Source organism: Brassica oleracea, chromosome C6, assembly GCF_000695525.1.
Source record: "Brassica oleracea var. oleracea cultivar TO1000 chromosome C6, BOL, whole genome shotgun sequence".
Classification (NCBI taxonomy): Eukaryota; Viridiplantae; Streptophyta; class Magnoliopsida; order Brassicales; family Brassicaceae; genus Brassica; species Brassica oleracea.
The window spans coordinates 30,802,740-30,819,116 of NC_027753.1; the positions used below are offsets into that span (position 1 = coordinate 30,802,740).

Genomic DNA, 16,377 nt, shown 5'->3' on the forward strand with positions numbered 1-16,377 from the left:
ATTATTTACTCGATAATATAAATCTATGAAGCGAAAAGTTTATTTTTTAAAAACTTTATAAATTTGTGAAATGTTACAATATCTTTGAATATGACAATAAAACAATATTTAACTAATCTTTATATATATATAGTTACGATTTTAATAATGAAATAATAATCCGAAAATATATATATGGAAGAAGATACAAATACATGTGAAATTTTAAAATAATTTATTCAATGAAAAAAATAAACAGTAAACTTATTATGTTTTAAAAATTGATAGACACATATATATTATAATATATACCAATTTAGAATTCAAAACAAAATATTTATATAAAAATAAATAAAAACAAAAACCCGCACGGTTGCGCGGATCGAGATCTAGTCAATACTATTAAAAGAGAATGAGTTTTAATAAATCTACTTAAAAAGGTTGTTTGGACCTTTTCATTAACTAATAATATTTTGGTCTTACTTTGATTTGGACAAACAATATGTTACCTTAAATTTCTCTAACAATCATTTAGTTAAAGCTTTTATTTATTGGACTCATATCTTTTTGTAAACGAAAAGATTATACCATATATATACGACCACATAAATTTGGTTCACAAAAATATAATATCACGTACACTTTATTATACTCTTCTCTAAATATGTCTCATTAACTTCTTAAGATAAGTTTAAAAATTATATATTATGTTAATTTTATTTTATTGATAAATAACAATTTAGTATTTAAGATAAGTTTAAAATTATCAAAAACCCAACTAAATATCTAAAAGACTAAAAGCCCAAAAATATCCAATATTTTAAATATATTTTTGAAATTTTACCCAAAACGTGAAACTATAACAGAAAACACGAATCCAAAATTTACAATAATATTTTTATACTGAGAACATATATGAATTACTTAAATATACATAATATGAACAAAACATTATGGGTACTTTGGGTACCCGTAGTCTAACAGAGACCTGCAGGTCCAATAAATCTAATAGGTACTTTTTTTCCCAATCCCGAACTTCAATCTGCATTTCGTATTGGTTTGGTTCGTTTATCAAATTTGGGTAAAATTTTCATACTTAAGAAAGAGTTACATAAGAGTGTATATAAAAAATCTCGAATAAACTTATTCATAAGTTATATTAAGTTAAACAAATTTATGTATTCGATATAATACAACTTTATAACATAATAATACACAATATACTCAAAATACTATCTCATATCCAACTTCGTATATAACCCATAAAATAAAACGCAGATGAAAATCTAGTTTCTATTTAATTTTGAGGGAATTTTAATTTAATAAAAAAAAAGAGCAATCAGATGTAAGAGTACAAAACATACATTATTGAATATCCCTTCAAAAATGAAACAAAGAGATCAACACAAGTCAATAGACACTGAACACGTAGTTGCACCAAAAAAAAAGACACTACACGTTCCCTCTTTTCACGCGCAAAGAATCTGTTTGACTAATCACAGCTTTTCTCACTAATCAACATCACTAAAAAAAAACCAACAAGACAATTAATTAACTATCCACCGATATGTATACAAGAAACCAAGAAAATAGATCATGTAGTAGTAGTCTCTCTATATTAAGATTATTGATTAATCTGATAATCTATTAAGTGAAGGCTGATTAATTAACACAATCCAGTAGTAGTAGTCTTTCCTCTCGCTGTCTTTCTCCATTTACAAGAAGGAAGAGATAGAAAGAGAAACAACTGTTGACATCATTTAAATCTCACTAAATCTATACATTGCATTTGGATCCTGAGGATTGTGGATGCGTTTGTGAGAGAGAGAATCATCAGATCGGAGATGTCGGATGTTTCAGCCGACGGAGGTTACTCGGAGACGCCTTATCCGTCGCTGACGGTGTCGGCGTCGGCGTCGGCGTCTTACAAAGAGAGTAGCGGAGGAGGAGGAGGAGGGAAAAGCTCGTCAAGGAGGAGACCGGTTCGGCCCAGCTTCGACGCCTCCGCAGCCGCCGACAATGAGTTCATCACTCTGCTCCACGGCTCGGATCCGGTGAAGCTGGAGCTTAATCGCCTTGAGAACGAAGTCAGAGGTAGTGAGCTTGATCTAGTGGTTTAGTGTGTCGATTCTCTAAGGATTTTTTTTTTTTTTTTTGTGTTGTCTTTGAATGTTTTTTTCTCAGATAAGGATCGAGAATTGGGCGAAGCGCACGCTGAGATCAGAGCGTTGAGGTTATCTGAGAGGCAGAGAGAGAAAGCTGTTGAAGAGGTGTGTAGTGTTTGTTATGAATCATCATCACTTGCTTTTAGTTTCTATATAATGTCTCTCATGTTGTTTTTGGAATTGTAGCTTACTGATGAGCTTACTAAGTTGGAGGAGAAGCTCAAGTTAACTGAATCTCTTCTCCAAGGCAAAGTAAGTATCGAAAACATCAGTTCTTGTTTCTCATTTGGCTGGTTATTTGGTTGTCATCATTGTTGCAGAATCTAGAAATAAGGAAGATCAATGAGGAGAAGAAGGCCTCCATGGCTGCTCAGTTTGCTGCTGAAGCCACCTTAAGAAGAGTCCACGCTGCTCAAAAAGATGATGACATGCCTCCTATTGAAGCCATTCTAGCCCCTTTAGAAGCTGAACTTAAGCTTGCACGCTCTGAGGTATTTTAGGCTCATTTTAGTGATGTCTACTTGCATATTCGGACATTGATCTTTAAACGATGTTTTCTGCATAGATTGGGAAGCTTCAAGAAGATAACAGAGCCTTGGACCGTCTCACTAAATCAAAAGAAGCGGCTTTACTTGATGCTGAGAGGACTGTTCAAACTGCCATGGCAAAAGCTGCCTTAGTTGATGATCTTCAGAATAAGAACCAAGAGTTGATGAAACAAATTGAAATCTGTCAGGTGCCCTATTCATCATCATCCTCTTCTTTCTAACTAGTTACTAGTTCCTTAACTATCTATTTATCTCTTTGATGGTTTAGGAAGAAAACAAAATTCTAGACAAAATGCACAGGCAAAAGGTTGCTGAGGTGGAAAAGCTAACTCAGACTGTACGAGAGCTGGAAGAGGCTGTTCTTTCTGGTGGCGCTGCTGCTAATGCCGTGAGGGATTACCAGCGGAAGTTTCAAGAGATGAATGTAATTTTTATACACCTCTTAAGATGACTGAAAATGAATTAGAGTTTTTTTTTAACTCTCTTGCTTTTGCATTTTCAGGAAGAACGAAAAACTCTTGACCGGGAACTTGCGCGTGCAAAGGTTACAGCAAACCGAGTTGCGACGGTGGTTGCAAATGAATGGAAGGATGGTAATGATAAAGTGATGCCTGTGAAGCAATGGCTTGAAGAAAGAAGGTTTCTACAGGTTCACTTTTGATATATGATTGCCTTTGAATGTGGATTCTTTGCTGTGACAAAGGCACAACTCTGAACTCTCTTGTTGCAGGGAGAAATGCAGCAGCTACGTGACAAGCTTGCTATCTCAGACCGAGCTGCTAAATCTGAAGCACAACTAAAAGTATGTGTTGGACATCTTCTAACATTTGATATTTGTTTAAACTAAACTATACGTTTGTACAATTTTTCAGGACAAGTTTCAACTACGGCTTAAAGTGCTTGAAGAGACGCTGAGAGGCACCTCAAGGAACACAACTGAGGGAAGAAGCATGAGTAATGGACCCTCTCGCAGGCAGTCACTCGGTGGATCAGACAATCTACAAAAGTTCGCATCAAATGGCTTTTTGCCAAAGAAATCTCCATCTTCTCAGATGAGGAATGCCTTTACTTCTAACTCCTCCTCGGTGTTGAAGAACGCTAAAGGAACATCTAGGTCATTTGATGGAGGTACAAGATCATTGGACAGAGGCAAAGCACTCCTAAACGGACCTGGTAAATATTCATTCAACAAGGCTTGTGATGAAGCGAAAGAATCAGAGTCGCCTAGTGCCTGGAAAGAAGATTCAGAGGAGAAGACAACAAGTGAACTCCCTCCGCCAACAACTGAAGACAACGTCCCTGGGGTTTTGTATGATTTGCTTCAGAAGGAAGTAGTTGCCTTGAGAAAATCTTCACATGAAAAGGATCAAAGCCTCAAAGACAAGGATGATGCCATAGAGGTAAATCTCTGAATATGATTGTAAAGACACCCTTATGAATGGAAGTTTATATATATATATATATTTTTTTGGTAGATGTTAGCAAAAAAGGTTGAAACGTTAACAAAAGCAATGGAGGTTGAAGCAAAGAAGATGAGAAGGGAAGTAGCTGCAATGGAGAAAGAGGTTGCTGCTATGCGTGTGGATAAAGATCAGGATAACAGAACTAAACGAACTTCAAGCACTAAGAACTCATCCAACACCGCCCAGATTCTTGCTGGAAGGTATATAGCAGTGTTGAATATCACGTATTTTGATATTGTGCAGTTTACTTGATCTATTACCATTATATAAAAAATCAGACTGAACTTGGTCTTCTTCTGCAGAGCTGCTGGACGAAGTGGGTTAACGAGGAGCACACAATGAGATATGATTGAAGTGATTGGTTCTCGTGGACGTATCAGTTTATAGGCTGGTGTGCTCCTTTTTTAACCTTATGTCTTCTTATTTCACTTGCTTTCTTTACATCCTCTTGTGATTTATTGAGCTACCATAAAACTGATGAGAATGCTATCTATGGTACCAAAAGAGAAAAAGAGAGAGAGAGAGAGAGAGAGAGAGAGAGAGAGAGAGAGAGAGAGAGATGAGTATGCTTTCTGACTTAGATCAGCTTACACTACTTAGCGATGAGGGGGAGGAGAGATGTTTGACATTTTGGTATCACATTTTCTGTCCTGCAGAAATAGTTTGCCTGGGCTGTATAGGTTTATTAGCTTTGTATTTGGAGCTCGTGTACTTACACTTGTTCGGTTTGTTCTTCAATTTACTTGAGGTGTTGTGTGATTATTTCTAGTTTTGATTTTGTTGTTATTTGTCTCTCTATTTAGATCTTCAAGCCTACTATCTTTTATTTTTTAGTTGTTCAGTACGTCAAAATCAAATCCGTCTCAAGATACTGTCTTGTGATAAATAGCAGAGCTTGGTTTACAGGTCCGAGTCATGGCGGCTAGTCAAGCAGAGTTCATGTAACCCATTTAGTATCCATTCCTTACCACCCAGGACCGACACTCTAGTCACTCTAACAAACGCAAGTGCTATGTCCCCAAGCAAACCACTCTCTCTCTCTCTCACTCTCTCTCCTATGCTTTTTAGCTGTGTTTCAGCTATGAAGTTGCTAAAGGAAAGAAGAAACTAGTTTCATTTCTTAATCTAATGCAAGTATGAGACCTCGCTTATTACTTAACGTATAGTTCAAGAGGGTTTATATACAATGAGTACAGTCTTAGGTCTAGGTTAAATACAATAAGTGTAGTTTCTATAAACAGAGAATGAGAATATTGCAGCAGTAACTAGGCCGAGGATACGTATCCTTGACACATAAAGCCATACTCATAAACTAGTCTCAAGTAAAATAACATATACTGTATGTGTGTCTTCGTTACAAATTTTCCGTGGTAATATACAAACAAAAGATCTCTCTAGTAGAGTCTCTGATACTTCTCTCTAGTTCTTAAACAGCAGACATAGTCTGTTCTGAAACAGAAGCTAAGCCATGCATTAACCTGACAATCTCAGTAGTGTCATCCAGGTAATACTTAGCCTTGCTAGGCTTCTGACCAACAGTACAAGCGAAAACCTCAGCTCTAGGGGCAATCGAAGGGCCTTCAGTGGAACTGCATATCACTTCAAACATGTCTTCATCAGACCGGTCATCTCCAATACACAGAACAAACTCAGGAGGTGTTCCTTTCTCTTGCATCATCGAAAGCATCCTTCTCGCTATAAGTCCTTTGCTCACCCCCTGCATTACAAATCAACAATAAAAAAGAAGATATACGGAAACAAATGTTCAGGTTCTTGTCAGGACACAAACCTGCGGCTTGACCTCAACATAGTTCTGTCCTCTCTTGACTGTTACAGGCTCATTAGCAAGGACACTCTCAAGATGATCTAGAAGCTCTTTAGCTTGACACGAGCCGAAATCAGGATCAGCATCCTCATAGCTCCAGACCAGAGCGGTCTCCTTGTCTTCGATCGTTGATCCATCTGTTGTCTCGGTGTAAAGCTCCATCACAGGCTCTGCAATTTGTTTCCAAGAACAATCTGCTGCTGCCACACAGTTTTCCCATTGTACATCCTTCCTCAGCCTGTGTAGTAGTCAATGGTCAGGGTCCTTTCCAGTTGAGCTAACGACCTCTGGTGTTATAAGATTGACAAGGAAACAAGAACAAGATTAAATTGATTACCTCAGAAAGTAGCCATGTTCAGCAGCAATCCCAAGCTTCTCACAAGGACTAAACCAGTCAGACAATGTCTCTCGGCTTTTCGCGCTAACAATGAACACAAGATTGCTCTTGTCCCTACACAACGTGTTCAATATCTCAATCGACTTCGACGAAGGTCTTTTATCAATAGACCCCTGTGGCATCAAAGTATCATCATAGTCCAAAAGAATAGCTCTAGTCTTCGTCCTCTTATAAGCAGACACTATATGCTCCATCGACAGCTTCCTGAAGCTCTGGTCTAACGCCACAACCCTGAAACTAAGACCAAACCCAATCCCCCAACACCTCCTCCTCCCATGCTCGCCGCAGCTCCTCTCAAGATCTTGGAGGAAGCTACGAGCCCAGTAACCAACATCATGCGTGCTCACATACTTGTAATGCTTCTCATGCCTCAGCTGCTTCTCCGGCTCAGCCACTTCAAGCGCACTGTCCATCGCATCAGCGACCGCGTCAACGTTCCATGGATTAACACGAATAGCTCCGCTTAACGACGGAGAGCAACCAATGAACTCAGAGACCACCAGCATGCTTTTGTGATGATTCTCCACCTTCAGAATCTTGTCAAGCTTCTCATTCCCTTGACGCGAAACTATATACTCATAAGGGATAAGATTCATCCCATCCCTCACCGCTGTCACCAAACAACACTCAGCAACTACATAATAAGCAACCCTCTCGTAAAACCTCAACGGCGCATCGATCAACACTATAGGATCATATCCAGGCCTCCCGAACGTGTTGTTAATCCTTTTAACAGTTGAGTAAGTCTCAGCTTTCATCTCTTTAACATCTTTCCCTTTCCCTCTAGCGGGATTAGCTATCTGCACCAGCACAACCTTCCCTTGCCACTCAGGATGCTGAGTAAGCATCTGCTCCATAGCCAAGAGCTTCAAAGTGATCCCTTTGAAGATGTCCATGTCATCAACACCGAGCAGCATCCTCCTCCCCTTTTTACTATACTCCTCAATAAGCTCTTTCACTTTATTTTCCGTCTCGGGCAAGCTGAGAACCGACCGAAGCTGACCCATGTGGATGCCAACAGGTAAGATCTTGATGCTCACGGTTCTACCGTAATACTCAAGACCAATGTACCCTCTCTTGGACTCGTAAGTAAGTCCAAGCATCCTACTACAGCAAGACAGGAAGTGCCTCGCGTAGTCAAAGGTATGGAACCCTATCAAGTCAGCGTTCAGCAGCGCGCGGAGAAGCTCCTCTCTAATAGGCAAAGTTCTGTAAATCTCCGATGAGGGAAAGGGACTATGGAGGAAGAACCCTAGCTTGACGCGGTTAAACCTCTTCCTCAAGAAAGTAGGCAGCACCATGAGATGGTAGTCATGTATCCAGACGAAGTCATCCTCAGGGTTGATCACTTCCATGATCCTATCCGCGAAGATCTTGTTCACGGAGACGTAGGCTTGCCAGAGGGAGCGGTCAAACCTCCCCCCCAGGTCGGGAGAGAGTGGGAGCATGTAATGGAAAAGAGGCCAGAGCTGCTGCTTGCAGAAGCCGTGGTAGTATCTGGTGTAGAGATCTAGAGGTAAGAACGTGGGGACGCACTTGAAGTTTTCGAGGAGGAGTTGGTAGACTTCTTCTTGCTCGCTGGGGTGGATGTCTTCTTTTAAGCAGCCTACGTAGATGACTTCGGTGGTGGCTTCTTCGGATCCTAATCCGTCTTTTAATTGGAGGAGGAGAGAGTTCTCGTCTAGAGAAAAGGTCCAGCCTTTGCTACTACAACAATGGGTTGTGCTAGTACTAGTACTACTCTCTAGCTTCCTTTGAGCTCGTATTGGTAACTCGTTGGCTACGATGATGATACGGTCTTTTGGGGAGAGATCGGAGGAGGTGCTTTCTTTGGAGTCGTTGTCGATGTTGGACATGATTCCTGCGACGGCCATGATGCGGGGGATCTGCCGGTTCATGCGGCCGAAGGTGGGAGAGTCTCCTGAAGCGAGCTCGAGCAGGTTTGAATACGATCTTGAAACCATTTTGTTTGTTTGTTTGTTTTTTGGGATTAATTAACTGCTGAAAAAGAGAGAAGAACTTTTATTTTTTGTTGTCGTCTTGAAGAGATCAGGTTCTTGGTTCTTCAGACAAGTGATGTAGAGAGAGGTTTAAAAGAGAAAGCAAGGGTTGATCGAACAGATCATGGTCTTTTTAAGTCTTGAGGAAAGGAGAGAAGGAATAGATTCAAGAATATTTACAGCTTGAAAGCAGTTCAAAATCATTGAACGTGAGGTTTAAAATTTCCAACGAAAAGAAAGAGATTTTTGACTGTTGATGATGAGAAATGCTTATGCTGTTTTGGATGGACAGCTTGAGTTTTGCTTTTTTAAAATGATTGAGAGTGAGATTACGAATTTAAAATTGAAAACTAAAAGCGAAAAAAATGAAAGAAAACTCTTTTCAGACAGAAGCTTGTTGCGCATGTGAACTTTACTCTTCTTAGTTTCAATGGAAGACTGTACTGTAAAATTATCAGCTGTAGTACTTTCTTTGAAAACTGTTGTATTTGAATCGTGCGATCGAAGATGTTTTGGTAAGAGTCGTATGTATCGAACGGCCAAAAAGCTAAGAGCATGCGAAGTAGGATGTATCCTCACGTCGAGAATTTATTTGATCTTATCCGTTAGTGGCTTAGACCGGAGTGGGACCCATAATTAGCTGTCCGAGCAAATAAATTAGTTTTTTTTTTGTCAACTGCAAATAAATTAGTTAAGAAATGAATAATGGGGTTTTGGTATCAGCAAGACATCCACGTGGTCTCTGTTTATTTACCCTAATTAGATTGTTCGGCGTACTACGTGGCGAGATCTAGAGCTTTTGTCAGCAAAAGAGTGAGTATTCAATGTGATCTAAAACATCCAAGTCAATAATACCAAAAAAAAACTTATACGAACTTTATCATACTCTTTATCATTATCGATTCCCTCGAAAACAAAATACAAGCAGACCCAACATACAATGTGATACAACACTTAACTTAAAATTTTCTTAAATGAGATAATGTTGCCGAGAATATCGTTAATAAATTAGTATAGGGGGCACACCAAGTCAGCAACTGCCAACTGGGGCATGTCTAGGAGTTGACAACCTACAAGGCGATTCTGAAAAAAGAAAGATGCATAAAGAGTGTTTTGCAACAAACTTTGCGTTGTAAATTTAAAGAGTATTGTAATGTTAGAAGTGCTTGAAGTTGTCTTCATAATCTATGAGACTATGAAATGAAATTTTAACTCAAGAAAACTACATCATTATCAATTTACCACATGAAACTGTAGAAAGATTGATGTCTCCAAAAGTTGCATATACAGTAAGGGAATGAATGCAAACGTCTTTATTTTGTTCATTCGACCGGGCCTTTAATCACATGACATTCACGACCGGGTCTCCGAAAGTTGTTCATTCAGCAAAACTAGGGGCGAAGCAGGAAGTTTATATAACGGGTGCACCAATATTAATTAAAGTAAAAAATAGTAAATGCTTATTACAACTTAAATATTAAAAACGATATTTTATAATAGCATTCTTCTTTCACTCATGGTTTGAAATCGGATCAACACTTCTTCATCTGCGACATCTTTAAGCAATTCTTTCTCGATTAAACAAATGAGATAATCACTTAAAAATGATCTCCCATTCGATTTCGTAAAACTGTCTTTACTAGTTTCATTGCAGAGAAACATCTTTCAACAAAACCAACTTCAAAAACCTATAAACCAAAGGATGTGCAATATGCTTTTGTGTTTCTACCATCCGAAGAGAAAGATCTCCAAGACGCTTCAGATTTTTAAATCATTGATTATGTCGTACATTGTCGATGAATATACCAAGTTGTTGCTCAAGAGATAAACAGTCCATAAAACTGAAATCATCCGGATATAACTTAGCCAACTTAACCAACTTTGACTTGTCAAATCCACGAAAATCACCATTAGGATTTAAGGAAGCCATACAAATAAGCAGCTCAGTGTTTACCTTAGTAAAACGATCATTGAACTCTTGAAGTTGCAGATCCAAAGTTGCATTAAAGCAATTAACCTTATAGTGATGTAAATTAGTGATGTTGGTTTTTTTCCTTGGCCTCCGAGAATCAATAAAAATTTCTTCCATATTAAGCATCTGAGTTTCATGTTTCTCACAGAAAGAAGAAATTGTCAACATAAGTGAATCCCATCCATCATTTCTTACTCTCTGTAATTCCCGCTTAGTAGATTCTACTAGTGACATAGCATTCAAAATGTCTTGATCTTTCCTTTGCAGAGCCATCGATAGATTCTCACATATTCCCAAAATAAGTGACATCAGATGCAAATAGAACACACAATCAAATGTTTGGACGTACTTGAGAAGACCATGTGCATGGCATCTCTTAGAATCATCTGCGCCTTCCTCTTCAATATACTCAAGAACTTGAATAATAGTAGAAAACAACCCAACCAAACGCAATAGCGTTTTATAATGAGAACCCCACCTTGTAGCTCCAGGCCTTTGAAAAGAAATTTCTTGATTCAGTCCTTTCCTAGTGTTAATGTCACCACTAGCAATTCCAGCATTTATTTCTTCTCGATAATGTTCCCGGACCTTATCTTTTCGTTTGCAAGAAGCTCCAACCACATTCAATAACACAAAAACCATGTCAAAGAAATCAGCAATATCAAATATCTTTTTCGCAACAGCCACTACAACCAACTGAAGTTGATGAGCAAAGCAATGAACATAATATGCAGAGTTGTTTTCCTTAAAAATCAATGACCGCAGCCCATTGAACTCTCCTTTCATATTACTAGCTCCATCATAACCTTGTCCTCTCACTTTTTTTCAAGCTCAGTCCATACTTAGCAAACAACTCATCAATAGCATGCTTCAACGATAAAGAAGAAGTCTCTTTCACATGGACAACTCCAACGAACCTTTCTTTGACTGCTCCTTTCTTATCAACAAATTGAAAAACAACAGCCATCTGTTCTTTGTCAGAGACATCAGCAGATTCATCTACTAATAGACCAAACACTCCATTATCAATTTCTTCTATAACAGATTTCACCACTTCTTCTGCAAAAGCGTTTACAATATCCTTTTGAATCTCTGTAGAAACCATCTTGTTATTTCCTGGAGCATTCTCCAAAATAACCTTTTTAATAACATCATTGTGATCAGCTGTGTATTTCAGAAGTTCTTAAAAGTTTCCTTTGTTAGAAGACTTTTCTCTTTCTCTGTGACCTCAAAAGCTAATCCTTGTCGCAATAAGTATCTAGAAACATCAACCGAAGCATTTAACCTGATACGATGCTCATTTTTCATCGCAGTAGTCTTCTTATACATAGCATGTACTATGGACTGACCTTGATTCATCAAATCATCACACTTCTTGACAGCATTATTGTGAGAACTGTTAAGTTCTCCTACATGAAATGATAACCTATCAGGTTTATTCCAATTCGAGAGCCCATCTCTCATAAATCCAGGATACGCATTGTCTCTAAACAAGTAGCAACACAGACAATAAGCTTTTTCCTCCGATACACTGTATTCTAGCCAATTACCATACAGACCAAACCAAGCCAGATTGAATCATCTCAGTTTACCACTTATGAGCCTCTTTTCAAAGTTATGACCAAGTGGTTGACAAAGACCTCTAAGAAGATACTTGCGTCTTACCTCATCGACTTGGTTTACATTATAATCCTTGATATTTTTTTTTTTTAGCAGGATCCCACGGCAAATCATCAAGATTTTCAGATGGTAAGGTGTTATTAGATGGTGAAACTGATTTTTTTTATAGTACCGTTCCATTGATTAATCTACAAAACCAAAAACATAACATAATCAAAACGTGTAGTCTAGTAAAAATATGATTTATAAAACCTATAAAAAATTATAAACATCTAAAACCTGTAAACGATCAATTCTAATCAAGAGTAAAGCTTCTATCTATCACTTTTTGACTTCTACGACTGAAACAAAAATTCAGATGCTATTTAAATAATTACTAATCATAGACATGGTTGGAACAATTGGAACAACTCAGAGCATAATTGTATAAACATAAAGAAAATTTAATTAGTTACCAGTTTTGTATGGTAGACAAGAGAAGAAAACTCTCAGTTTGATTCGATGTTTGCACTTGCACGTTTAAGAAGAAGAGCTATTAAAAAAATTTGATTAACCGTAAACACAATTAGGAATAGTTAGGGTTTAACAAAAAAGGTAGATAATATAATTGGGCTTTGGAGTTAATTTAATCTTTAATGGGCTAAATTATTTTATTTTCTTATTTTCATTTAGGCTTGATGTAAATTTTAATAGGTGCACAATTAATCATAAATTATTGTGGGTGCACAATTAAAATTATCTAACAAATACATTATTTTTCAAAAAATTATGGGTGCATGGGCACAGTCTCCCCACTGAGTAGCTTCGCCCCTGAGCAAAACTGTAGAAAGATTGAAATTTTGTTTATCTTTTCTAAATAAACAAAACTCTAAAATTAGTAACCTCGACATTCATGACCTAACTAAAAGGGCTTATATGATTTGTTATACTTATAGGTTAATATATAGAGAATTCTGAGAGTTTTATGATGATTATTTTTGACTTCGTGTACACATATATACAGAAGTTACAAGATAAAACAATTCTTGATATATTTACAAATCAGATAAGGTTTCTAGCAATTATATGATTTTCAGCTATAACAATAGTTATAATTAATAACCTTTTTTGTCAACATAATTAATAACAAATATACTGTTAGTTCCCTTGATGTAAAAAAAAACTTTTAATTCTTTCTTTTTCATTAGAATTTAATCATTTATTATAGTAACACCTGTTGACCTAAGCTTGTAGATAGCTTTAGTTATAAGTTATAATTATCCTAATCAGATTAGGTTAGATTGAGAGTTATCTATAAGATATGTTTCCTAATGAGTTTAGGAAAGTTAAAGTAGTATATAAGGAGATGCTATGATTGTGGCATAACTTATGAGTTTGAGTTTGAGTCTTTGAGAAGTAATTAATAAAGTGAGTACTTATTGAGACATTGAGCTTATACTCTTGATTCATAGTGTTACGATTCAATAGTTGGTATCAGAGCTTTATTGAAATCGTTAGACACAAAAAAAAATCGAGATACTAAGGTTCTGAGAGGAATCAAAACATGGATGATAAGAGTTTAGCCGTGACGACAGGCAAACCAAAGGAAAGCCATCTCTCGACGATCAAGTGTCCTATGCTCACCACCACTAACTACACGGTGTGGAGCATGAGAATGAAGGTAGCGCTAAGGGTGCATAAAGTGTGGGAAACTATAGACCCCGGGCTGGATGATAGTGACAAAAACGATATGGCGCGAGCACTGCTGTTTCAGTCCATACCAGAGAGTCTAATTCTACAAGTTGGTGATCTTGATACATCAAAGCTAGTATGGGATGCAATAAAAGCCAGGCATGTGGGAGCTGATAGAGTTCGAGAAGCAAGGTTACAAACACTCATGGATGATTTCAATAGACTGAAGATGAAAGACACGGAAACTATCGATGACTTCTCAGGAAAACTTGCGGAGATGGCGTCAAAGTCTTCAGCCCTAGGAGAAATCATCGAAGAATCTAAACTTGTGAAGAAATTCCTGCACAGTCTCCCAAAAAAGAAATACATTCACATCATAGCAGCCCTCGAACAAATGCTTGATCTCAACACCACAAGCTTTGAGGACATGGTTGGTAGATTGAAAGCTTATGAGGAGAGAATCCAAGATGAGGATCCACAGGAAGAGCAAGGGAAACTCATGTATGCCAATATGGATCATCAAAGCTCTCAAGAAGGATATGGAAGAGGAAGAGGACAAGGCGGTCGAAACACCAGCAGAGGTAGAGGTCGAGGACGGTATAACAATCAGCGCGATTGGAAACAAGGGAGAGACACGTCGAGAGTAGTGTGCTTTCGTTGCGACAAAACCGGACATTATGCTTATCTGTGTCCAGACCGACTTCTCAAGCTTCAAGAAGCTCTAGAGAATGAGAATGAGAGCACGAAAGAAGCCGAGGAGTTGATGATGCACGAGGTGGTATATCTCAATGAAGAAAACGTGATGCCAAGCAAGTTCGAGAAAAACTCCGATCAAGACAATATATGGTACTTAGACAATGGAGCGAGCAATCATATGACTGGAAACCGAGAGTATTTCATTGAGCTTGACGAAAAAATAAGTGGAAAAGTAAGGTTTGGCGATGATACGAGGATCGACATCAAGGGAAAAGGTTCGATACTCTTCTTGAGCAAAGATGGTAAACGCAAGATTTTAGCCAATGTGTACTTCATACCCGACTTAAGAAGCAACATAATCAGCCTTGGTCAAGCAACGGAGTCCGGCTGTGACGTTCGTATGAAGGAAGACTATCTAACCTTATATGATCGTGAGGGAAATTTGTTGGTAAAAGCAAACAGATCGAGGAACCGGTTATACAAAGTAACCATGGAAGTTGATAGCATCAAGTGTCTTCAACTAAAAAAAGTAGATGATTCAACTACATGGCATGCAAGGCTTGGACATGTCGGCTCCGAGACCATGAAATCAATGATCAACAAAACAATTGTAACAGGTATACCGAGAGTTGTTGTTGGAAGGGAAACATGTGCATCATGTCTTTTGGGAAAACAAACGAGACAAAGCTTCCTGGAGACAACAAGCTATCGAGCATCAGGTGTGCTTGAGCTAGTGCACGGAGACCTTTGCGGTCCAATTTCACCATCAACAGCCTCCAACAACAGATACATATTCGTCATGATCGATGATCACTCACGCTATATGTGGACTATCCTATTAAAAGAAAAGAGTGAAGCTTTCGACAAGTTCAAGAAATTCAAAAACGTCGTTGAGAAAGAAACAGGAGTTGTTATCAAGAGGTTTCGCACAGACAGAGGTGGTGAGTTCACCTCTAAGGACTTTCAAGAGTTTTGTGATCACCAGGGGATAAAGAGACATCTGACTGCACCGTACTCGCCACAGCAAAACGGTGTTGTCGAAAGAAGAAACAGGACGTTGATGGAGATGACGAGAAGTATTATGAAGCATATGAGTGTACCAAATTATCTGTGGGACGAAGCAGTGAGACATTCAAAGTATCTCATCAACCGTATCGCGACAAGAACCTTGACGAATCAAACGCCGTATGAAGTCTATAAGAAGAAGAAGCCGAACGTTGAGCACTTACGCGTTTTCGGATGTGTATGTTACGCTAAGAACGAAGCTCCACACCTTAGAAAACTTGACGACCGATCACGAGCTCTGGTGCATCTGGGAATCGAACCAAGGTCGAAGGCCTATCGCCTCCTTGAGCCAACAAAGCGTCAGATTACAGTGAGTAGAGACGTAGTCTTTGATGAGAAAACCAGTTGGGATTGGGGATCCGCAAGGAAGGAGACAAGTATAGAACAAGAGTTGATTACGTTTCCAACGCTTAAAGTCAAAGATGGTGAGAGTAACGACGAGGACGAAGGAGTTCATGACGATACAGAGCAAGGTGTCGAGGTCGAAACAGAGGAAACAGAGGAGCTCGATGAAACAGAGAAGCTCGACGAGGTCGGAGAAGATGATAACTACAAGACAACACTTCGAACCATCATACTTAGACGATTATGTGCTAATGTCGGAGATACTAGAGACAGAGCAGATTCTTCTTATGATAAATGAAGAACCTTGGGATTGGAATGAGGCAAAAGATGATAAAGTATGGAGAGAGGCTTGTGAAGATGAGATATCTTCAATAAGAAAGAATAAAACATGGACGCTTGTTGAACTTCCTGAAGGATGCAAAGCAATTGGTCTTAAGTGGATTTTTAAGATCAAACGCAATGCGGATGGGAGTATAAGTAAATACAAAGCGAGACTTGTAGCGAAAGGCTATGTTCAACGTCAAGGGATCGATTTTGAGGAAGTCTTTCCTCCAGTGGCTAGAATAGAAACTGTACGTGTGATCATTCACTACAAGAAAACGTGCCCGTAACAACGAACATTTACGACGAA

The 16,377-nt window shown here is 38.4% G+C and overlaps 2 protein-coding genes and 1 pseudogene across 2 annotated transcripts; 1 reads left to right on the forward strand and 2 right to left on the reverse strand.

The window, feature by feature from the left end:
* The first annotated feature begins 1,581 nt into the window (after positions 1–1,581).
* Positions 1,582–4,959, forward strand: LOC106300660 (microtubule-associated protein 70-1-like). The gene is made up of 11 exons (XM_013736856.1): positions 1,582–2,073; positions 2,164–2,249; positions 2,331–2,396; positions 2,465–2,635; positions 2,710–2,880; positions 2,961–3,116; positions 3,195–3,341; positions 3,423–3,494; positions 3,565–4,092; positions 4,168–4,355; positions 4,458–4,959. The coding sequence occupies exons 1-11, from the start codon at positions 1,824–1,826 to the stop codon at positions 4,495–4,497; spliced, it is 1,875 nt and encodes a 624-aa protein (XP_013592310.1). The 5' UTR covers positions 1,582–1,823; the 3' UTR covers positions 4,498–4,959.
* A 449-nt stretch (positions 4,960–5,408) lies between these two features.
* LOC106300127 (alpha,alpha-trehalose-phosphate synthase [UDP-forming] 6) lies at positions 5,409–8,792 on the reverse strand. The gene is made up of 3 exons (XM_013736207.1): positions 6,318–8,792; positions 5,945–6,218; positions 5,409–5,872 (listed from the first exon to the last, which is right to left on the reverse strand). Exons 1-3 carry the CDS (start codon positions 8,339–8,341, stop codon positions 5,582–5,584), a joined length of 2,589 nt encoding a protein of 862 aa, XP_013591661.1. The 5' UTR covers positions 8,342–8,792; the 3' UTR covers positions 5,409–5,581.
* A 1,356-nt stretch (positions 8,793–10,148) lies between these two features.
* On the reverse strand, positions 10,149–12,019 carry LOC106297983 (annotated as a pseudogene).
* Positions 12,020–16,377: the final 4,358 nt, after the last annotated feature.

Coding starts and splice junctions, on each gene's coding strand:
- LOC106300660 (XM_013736856.1), top strand. CDS start 1,824: ATGTCGGATGTTTCAGCCGACGGAGGTTACTCGGAGACGCCTTATCCG. Junction 2,074..2,163: donor CCTTGAGAACGAAGTCAGAG/GTAGTGAGCTTG, acceptor TTTTTTTCTCAG/ATAAGGATCGAGAATTGGGC. Junction 2,397..2,464: donor AATCTCTTCTCCAAGGCAAA/GTAAGTATCGAA, acceptor TCATTGTTGCAG/AATCTAGAAATAAGGAAGAT.
- LOC106300127 (XM_013736207.1), bottom strand. CDS start 8,341: ATGGTTTCAAGATCGTATTCAAACCTGCTCGAGCTCGCTTCAGGAGAC. Junction 6,219..6,317: donor GAACATGGCTACTTTCTGAG/GTAATCAATTTA, acceptor ACTACTACACAG/GCTGAGGAAGGATGTACAAT. Junction 5,873..5,944: donor ATGTTGAGGTCAAGCCGCAG/GTTTGTGTCCTG, acceptor TTTGTAATGCAG/GGGGTGAGCAAAGGACTTAT.